The 9,351-nt window shown below is 44.2% G+C and overlaps 1 protein-coding gene across 1 annotated transcript; it reads right to left on the reverse strand.

The window, feature by feature from the left end:
* Positions 1–170: 170 nt before the first annotated feature.
* Positions 171–9,351, reverse strand: LOC140422390 (uncharacterized). The gene is made up of 2 exons (XM_072507413.1): positions 9,285–9,351; positions 171–1,140 (listed from the first exon to the last, which is right to left on the reverse strand). Exon 2 carries the CDS (start codon positions 1,061–1,063, stop codon positions 236–238), a length of 828 nt encoding a protein of 275 aa, XP_072363514.1. The 5' UTR covers positions 1,064–1,140; positions 9,285–9,351; the 3' UTR covers positions 171–235.

Here is a 9,351-nt window from a genome sequence, read left to right on the forward strand (position 1 = left end):
GGACACCGCAGAGATCAACATATGGTTGGAATGTCAAAATATTTATTGGAACGGGCAGAGAATTGGCAACTAACTGAAAAGTGGTTATAAATCTGAATTGTGCGGTGATCAGGCTTGTATATTTCTAAAATCGTTCAGAGGATAAACGACACAAAATATGACAATGTAACTGGGATTGGATAATATTTATACGTGGACGATAACGGTGAATTATTACAGCATTGGACTGTTGGCATTATTTAAATATTTTCCGGATCAGAATGAATGGATATTTCACCCCATTCCTTAACTCGTCTCGGAATTTACTCTGTGTCCCAGCATAAATAAACGGGTTGCTGCAGTAACTGAGCACCTGCAAGATAATTCCGCTTTCCTCCAGAATATAATTTGATTCCTCGAAGTTGGAGCCAGAGAAATAAGTAGTTCCCGCAATCCTAACGTAGAGGAAGGCAATCACAGTTAACACATAGGACAGGATGAAGCTGCCCGAGATGGCGACCAGTAAAACAATGGACTTTCTCCGCTTCTCCATCTCCGGGTCACTCTCATTCTCTCCATTCTTCTGGCTCCTGAGTCTCCTGCGGGCTCTGTTGGCCACTCGGATGTGTCTGATGGTCAGAGCATTGAGCAATATAATCAGAATGAATGAGAGCCAAATGGAAATGTGGATTATCCAGTCATATGCGATCCATACTGGTGATGTGTAAAACATGACCTTTACACCGCAGAACCAGGGCACGTCATTAATTACGTACAACGGTTTATAAATCAAATACAGGAAAGAAGATGCAAAAAAGCAACATATACAAATTGCCACGATGGCAACTGCCGCTGTCTTCGCTCTGCAATATTTTGTTTTCAGATTTTGGCAACAAATTGCCACGTATCTGTCAAAGGTGAAAGCCACTGTTAGCCATACAGAAACTCCAAACACTGTGCAGTTTAGGACAGCCCGGCAACGACATACGTGTGTGATGGACAGGAAAGTGAATGGGAAATAAATGCCAGCAATCCGGTTTAGTATTACAGAGCTAACAATGACTGTGAAGTCTGACACTGCCATAGACACCAAGTAGCAGGTGATACATCGGGAGAAGCCACATCTTCCTCGGGACAGGATCACGATCGCTGCCAAGTTTGCTGCAACAATTAGAAAATAAAGAGAGATAGATGGATGCGTAGAATGTGTGCTGGTGAGATTACGACAGCAGCTAAATTACACTTACATCCAAAGAAAAATCATAATTCTAGTGGCTTATGTGTGAAATCTCCACCTTTTCTCTTGGTACTTTCTTGTCAATGCTCAACCCCGACATAGAAACATAGAAAATAGGTGCAGGAGTAGGCCATTCGGCCCTTCGAGCCTGTACCACCATTCAATACGATCATGGCTGATCATATTAATTCAGTATCCCACTCCCACTCTCTCTCCATACCCTTGATCCCTTTAGCTGCAAGGGTCAATCCCAGCTCCCTCTTGAATATATCCGATGAACTGGACCCAACAGCTTTCTGTGGCAGAGAATTCCACAAGCTCACAACTCTCCGAGAGAAGACGTTCTTCCTCACCTCAGTCCTGAGTGGCTTACCCCTTATTCTTAGGCTGGGACCCCCTAGTTCTGGAAGTTCCGAACATCGGGAACATTCTTCCGCATTTAGCCTGTCCAGTCCCATCAGGATTTTCTATGTTTCTATGAGATCCCCTCCCGTTCTTCTAAACTCCAGTGAGTACAAGCCCAGTCGATCCTGTCTTTCAAATGTCAGTCCTGCCATCCTGTGAATTAGTAAGATGAACATTCGCTGGAAACCCTCAATAGTAAGGATGTCCTTGCTCAAACTCGGACACCAAAACTGCACACAATACTCAAGGTGTGGCCTCACTAAGGCCCTGTATAACTGCAGCAAGACATCCCTACTCCTATACTCATATCCTCTCGCTATGAAGGCCAGCATGCCATTAGCTTTCCTCACCGCCTGCTGTACCTGTATGCCAACCTTCAGCGACTGTTCCACCATGTCACCCAGGTCTCGTTACACTTCCACTGTCCCTAAACCGCCACCATTCAGATAATAATCTGTCTTCCTGTTTTTGCCACCAAAGTGGATAACCTCACATTTACTCATGTTATATTGCATTTGCCAAGTATATGCCCACTCAGCCAGCCTGTCGAAGTCACCCTGCAGCCTCTTTGCATCCTCCTCACTGCACACTCTGCCACCTAGCTTAGTGCCATTTGCACATTTGGAGATATTGCATGCAATTCCTTCGTCCAAATCATTAGTGTATTTTGTGAACAGCGGGGGTACCAGCATTGAACTCTGCAGTACCTCACCAGTCACTTCCTGCCACTCTGATGAAGGATGAGGGTGGACCTTATTGAAACTTACAGGATACTGCGAGGCCTGGATAGAGTGGGCATGGAGAGTATGTTTCCACTTGTAGGGAAAACTAAAACCAGAGGACAAATCTCAGACTAAAGGGACGATCCTTAAAAACAGAGGTGAGGTTGAATTTCTTCAGCCAGTGGGTGGTGAATCTGTGAAACTCTTTGCCACAGAAGTTTGTGGAGGTCAAATCACTGAGTGTCTTTAAGACAGAGATAGATAGGTTGTTGATTAATTTTTTTTTTTTAAATGTCGTGTACTCAATTAATTGTTTCCAAGTAAGCGGCAACTTAACGTGTCCAATCCATCTACTCTGCACATCTTTGGGTTGTGGGGGCGAAGCCCACACAAACACGGGGAGAATGTGCAAACTCCACATGGACAATGACCCAGAGCTGGGATCAAACTTGAGACCTCGGCGCCATGAGGCAGCAATGTTAACCACTGTGCCACCGTGCTGCCCAGGTTCTTAATAAGGGTATCAAGGGTTATGGGGAGAAGGCAGGAGAATGGGTATGAGAAAAATATCAGCCGTGATTGAATGGTGGAGTAGACTCGATGGGCCGAGTGGCCTAATTCTGCTCCTATGTCTTATGGTCTTATGCCTTATTAGTGCAGCTGCTGCCAGACTTTACAGATGTTCTGACACGGCTGCAATGTAAAATAGACAGAGAGACAGACTGCTCCAATTACATCCCTTCATTAACTATAATAGAATAATAACGTTGGGTTGGAATAAAGAAAACGGGACGTGTGTGCGGCTTCAAGCCTATAATGCCGAGTTAGTGGTTTAATGGATGATTGACCAGAGCCCTAATGGGAAACACGGCCAGGTTCTCCCCCGTGATTATTTACTCAGTGCCAGTGATGAGATGGTATCACAGCCCCTTTTACAAATAACTCTGAAACTGTGCACCCAGCTTCATTCAAACATCTGTCTTTTAATTAGGAGCATTTCCAGTTATGTCCAGATGGTTTCAATGTGAGAAGTTCGAGTTCTGCGCCGTTACATTCATAGAAACAAAGAAAAAATAGGAGCAGGAGGAGGAGGCCATTCGTCCCTTCAAGCCCACTCCACCATTCAGTATGATCATGGTTCATCATCCAACTCAGGAGCCTAATCCCTCCTTCCCCCATATTCCCTTTGGTCCCTTCGCCCTAAGCGTTATATCTAACTGCTTCTCGAAGCCACACAATGTTTTGGACTCAATTGCGGTAATGAATTCCACAGGCTTGCCACTCTTTCTGTGGAGAAATTTCTCCTCATCTCTGTCCTAAATGGACAGCCCGGTATCCTCAGATCCCTGGTTCTGGACAACCACCATTAGGAACATCTTTCCTGCATCTACCCTGTCCAGTCCTGTTAGAATTTTACAGGTTTTTATGTGATTCCCCCCTTATTCTTCTGAACTCCAGCGAATACAATCCTAACCGATTCAATCTCTCCTCGTAAGTCAGTCATGTCATCCCAGGAATCAGTCTGGTAAACCTTCGCTGCACTCCCTCTACAGCAAGAGGATCCTTCCTCAGATAAGGAGACCAAGACTGCAAACAATATTCTAGATGTTGCCTACCAAGGTATAATTGCAGCAACACATCCCTGCTCCTGTACTCGATTCCTCTCGCTCTGAAGGCCAGCATACCATTTGGCTTCTTTACCGCCTGCTGTACCTGCATGCTTACCTTCAGTGACTGGTGTATGAGGACACAGGTCTCATTGCACATTCCCCTCTTCTAATTTATGGCCATTCAAATAATAATCTGCCTTCTTGTTTTACAACCAAAGTGGATAATCTCGCAGATTTCCAAATTATACTGCATCTGCCATTCATTTACCCACTCACTCAACTTGTGCAATTCACACTAAAGGATCTCTGCATTCTCCTCACAGCTCACCCTCCCACTCAACTTGGTGTCATCTGTAAATTTAGAAATATGACATTTCTTTTCTTCATCTAAATCATCAATACATATTGTGAATAATCGCCCAGATCAGAAAGGTTACACTGAGCCCAGTTCTACACGACAGCGTGCATTATAGAGAGTCCTAAGTCATTGCCATTACATTCAGTGTTGAGAGGTCCAGTTAGAGACGGACACATTGAGGAAGATCACGTTTAAATAACCGACATAGGCGGTCCAGTTCACCATGGTTACTTTCACTTAACTGCCCAGTACAGAATCAATGAAGTGTTACTGCAAAGAAGGAGGCCATTTGATCCATGGTGTCTGAACCGGCTCTCCAAATGAGAATCATGATTTAGGGCCATTCCCCTGCCTTTTAACCGCACCCCTGCACATTGTTGTACATTCCCGCAGAAACGTGGCAGCCTCCACTGTGTCTGAGCTAATTCCACATCAGAAAGAAAGTCCTGAACATGTCCAGTTAATTGTGGTTAACTTGAGCTTGGGAGGAAAGTTCAGCAAGTCTCCGATCCATGTTCAGAAATCAGGTTAGTCCAGAGCCCCAGGGGGTGGACATCAGTGTGAGCGGATCCAATTCAGTGATAAGAAATCAGTGTGTCGATATCTATTTTAGTTTTATTAACGCGCACCACGCCCATCATAATAACAGGTAACGGAGAAGAGGAAGCTTTTTTTCTCTATAATTTACACAGTTTGCCAATCTGCGGAGTGGGGGAGATTACATCCCCAAATATTAAATTGCTGTTTGGAATAACCTCTGGTTGCCTTCCTTATGGCCTGAGCACATAGATATTCATAATTTCCCTGAAGAAAAACTGCTCTTTATGGGTTTTACTAGTCGTTGCCGTCGGCCAGGTTAAATTACTTTGCTGAAGCCGGGTAGAGGCACAGAAATTAAACCGGGGCTTCTCCGCTTTATCTTTTCATTCTGAACTCCTTCATTGGTGCATATTTATTAATAATCTGGCTAAAAGGAACTTGAAAAAGGGACATTCATCTGGTGCAGAAGGAATTACATTAATTCTCTACCAATTTAACTGAGCTAAATCGTGGAAACAACCCCTGTTCATTAAAATGTCTAAAACTGCGTTTGGTTAAACTCAATGGCGAAACTTTACTGAACTTATACCTCAACACAGAGGATAAAGCAGTTGGCGTTCATCCTTCCTGGACACTATACCCGTGTTTCAATGGAGCATCAGTGAGAATCATCCAGAAGTGTTGATAAAGCAGTGAGCGCTCACCCCGCCTGGACACTATACCCGTGTTTCAATGGGGCATCAGTAAGAATCATCCAGAAGTGCTGAATTGATAAGTATGTACCTGTCAGGCAGGGAGGAAGTGGTCGAGTGAGGGAACCGTGATTTACTAAAGCAGTCGAAACACTTGCCAAGAGGAAGATGACTTATGTAAAGATGTGACATGAAGGTTCAGTTAGGGCGCTCGAGAGTTACAAGTTAGCTAGGAAGGACCTAAAGAGAGAGCTAAGAAGAGCCAGGAGGGGACATGAGAAGTCTTTGGCAGGTAGGATCAAGGATAACCCTAAAGCTTTCTATAAATATGTCAGGAATAAACGAATGACTAGGGTAAGAGTAGGGCCAGTCAAGGACAGTAGTGGGAAGTTGTGCTTGGAGTCCGAGGAGATAGGAGAGGTGCCAAATGAATATTTTTCGTCAGTATTCACACAGGAAAAAGACAATGTTGTCGAGGAGAATACTGAAATTCAGGCTACTAGACTAGAAGGGCTTGAGGTGCATAAGGAGGAGGTGTTAGCAATTCTGGAAAGTGTGAAAATAGATAAGTCCCCTGGGCCGGATGGGATTTATCCTAGGATTCTCTGGGAAGCGAGGGAGGAGATTGCTGGGCCTTTGGCTTTGATCTTTAAGTCATCTTTGTCTACAGGAATAGTGCCAGAAGACTGGAGGATAGCAAATGTTGTCCCCCTTGTTCAAGAAGGGGAGTAGAGATAACCCCGGTAACTGTAGACCAGTGAGCCTTACTTCTGTTGTGGGAAAAATCTTGGAAAGGTTTAGAAGAGATAGGATGTATAATCATCTGGAAAGGAATAATTTGATTAGAGATAGTCAACGCGGTTTTTTGAAGGGTAGGCCGTGCCTCACAAACCTTATAGAGTTCTTTGAGAAGGTGGCCAAACAGGTGGATGAGGGTAAAGCAGTTGATGTGGTGTATATGGATTTCAGTAAAGCGTTTGATAAGGTTCCTCACGGTAGGCTACTGCAGAAAATACGGAGGCATGGGATTCAGGGTGATTTAGCAGTTTGGATCAGAAATTGGCTAGCTGGAAGAAGACAAAGGGGTGGTGGTTGATGGGAAATGTTCAGACTGGAGTCCAGTTACTAGTGGTGTACCACAAGAATCTGTTTTGGGGCCACTGCTGTTTGTCATTTTTATAAATGACCTGGAGGATTGTAGAAGGATGGGTGAGTAAATTTGCAGATGACACTAAAGTCGGTGGAGTTGTGGACAGTGCGGAAGGATGTTACAAGTTACAAAGGGGCATAGATAAGCTGCAGCGCTGGGCTGAGAGGTGGCAAATGGATTTTAATGCAGAAAAGTGTGAGGTGATTCAATTTGGAAGGAATAACAGGAAGACTGAGTACTGGGCTAATGGTAAGATTCTTGGCAGTGTGGATGAGCAGAGAGATCTCGGTGTCCATGTACATAGATCCCTGAAAGTTGCCACCCAGGCTGAGAAGGTTGTTAAGACGGTGTATGGTGTGTTAGCTTTTATTGGTAGAGGGATTGAGTTTAGGAGCCATGAGGTCATGTTGCAGCTGCACAACACTCTGGTGCGGCCGCATTTGGAGTATTGCGTGCAATTCTGGTCGCCGCATTATAGGAAGGACGTGGAAGCATTGGAAAGGGTGCAGAGGAGATTTACCAGAATGTTGCCTGGTATGGAGGGAAGATCTTATGAGGAAAGGCTGAGGGACTTGAGGCTGTTTTCGTTGGAGAGAAGAAGGTTAAGAGGTGACTTAATTGAGGCATACAAGATGATCAGAGGATTGGATAGGGTGGACAGTGAGAGCCTTTTTCCTTGGATGGTGATGTCTAGCACGAGGGGACATACCTTTAAATTGAGGGGAGATAGATATAAGACAGATGTCAGAGGTAGGTTCTTTACTCAGAGAGTAGTAAGGGCGTGGAATGCCCTGCCTGCAACAGCAGTGGACTCGCCAACACTAAGGACATTCAAATGGTCATTGGATAGACATATGGACGATAAGGGAATAGTGTAGATGGGCTTTAGAGTGGTTTCACAGGTCGGCGCAACATCGAGGGCCGAAGGGCCTGTACTGCGCTGTAATGTTCTATGTTCTATTAACGCCATGTCTGCGATATATTCTGGGATATGTTTTAATTTGACAAAAACGATGCAAAGATTCCAACTGGCCCATGACATTGGGTCAGTATCTTTACCACTGTCCCAGTTTCAATCTTCTCCGAATACAGTAACCCTGAAGCGGAAGGAGGGGACGGAACAATGGCCATGTGTCTAGGAAGCTGCAGATAACATGAATAAATCGGGATTGTCCGGCCCCGCCCGCCCGGCCACCGGGAACTCCCACCCAAGGTCAATGGACCTTAACGTGGTCCCCGTCCCGCCCAGGGCGATCTTGCAGCCGCCGGGCGGGGGAGGCAGAAGAATCCAAATAGATAAGATGTAATGGGAAATCAGAACTCTTCACATGAAAATCACTGATAGCATCGATATTATTTCATTGATCCGTGATCCTGTCACCTTTGCAGAAAGACGCCCTGCCGGAATGTGCCGGGTTATTATTGATGCACTGCACTCTGAGCAGGAACTCTGTTGTGTAGTTGCTGTTTGAAATGAAAACATTTTACACTGGCTGAGAGAAATAACACCAGGCATGGGGGCTTCACGCAATGTAGACAAAGTTATAAAGATGAAAACAGTCCGAGAGATTTTGTAGCAACAGAAAATAAAATCACTTTTTAACAATCACCAATTTAGAAATCCAATAACAGCGAAATACGGGCGATTATAAACTGATGTAGAGACTGTTAGAGACGGATGACATGAGCTCTGAGCTCGGGGAGTTCCAGCAAAGAATAACATCACCCATTCAAGGACATCGATAAAACTGCCAACATGTCTCAACATTAGAGGGTAATAGGATTGCTTTAATGAATCAATTCATTCAATTCAGCCGTGTTTATTCAGCAGTTAAATCCTCTCACACAATGCCTTATCTGTGGGAATCACACCGTCACTGACAAAGTCACTAACAGAAAATCTCCATCTGTCCCCTGACAACAGTTTGGTATTTCACTCCAAGAGCATCAATCAGACAATACACCTTCATGCACATTGTCATAACAGTGTGAGACTCCAGCACCAGCTACTACCTCAATGCCACGCCACAACCTCATTCAGACCAATATAACTTATTGTTCATTCAGCCACACATATTAATGATACAGATTTGCATTTACGCCGTGATAACGGTGAATATCTACCCACAATAACAGCGTCAATAACACAATTGGAAAGAAGTTACTGGGTTAAATGTGAGCACCAAGTGAGGACGAATTAAAATACACAATGAAAGCGATGTGAGGTAACCGTCAAAGCAAGATGGTATAAAGGCGGCAAATAATGCATTACCAATAATATAAATAAACTTTGATGGTAAATTGGAGAAATCATAACATTGAAGGGGATGAATTGCAACATTGTTATTGTGAAATTACATCACATCATATTAAATTACAATTAAACACTGTTAGAGTGGAACCATTATAATGTAATAGAAGTGAACCTAAACTCTGTAAAATAAACACTTCATGGCGTTGGAAATGAAATGATATTTAATTAAACTGGAGAAAACAGAACTGTAAATTGGAGAAGCGCTCCTGATAAGAGTAGGGAATTCACACAGCGAAATAACAATTCTCGCCGCTACGAACTAACCAGAGCGCTCTACCTGGAATTCCGATTGCTGCAATCACCGGATAGTAGATAGCAAACACCAGACCTTTGGGGACCCCGTG

Source organism: Scyliorhinus torazame, chromosome 5 (assembly GCF_047496885.1).
Source record: "Scyliorhinus torazame isolate Kashiwa2021f chromosome 5, sScyTor2.1, whole genome shotgun sequence".
In the NCBI taxonomy this organism is placed as follows: Eukaryota; Metazoa; Chordata; class Chondrichthyes; order Carcharhiniformes; family Scyliorhinidae; genus Scyliorhinus; species Scyliorhinus torazame.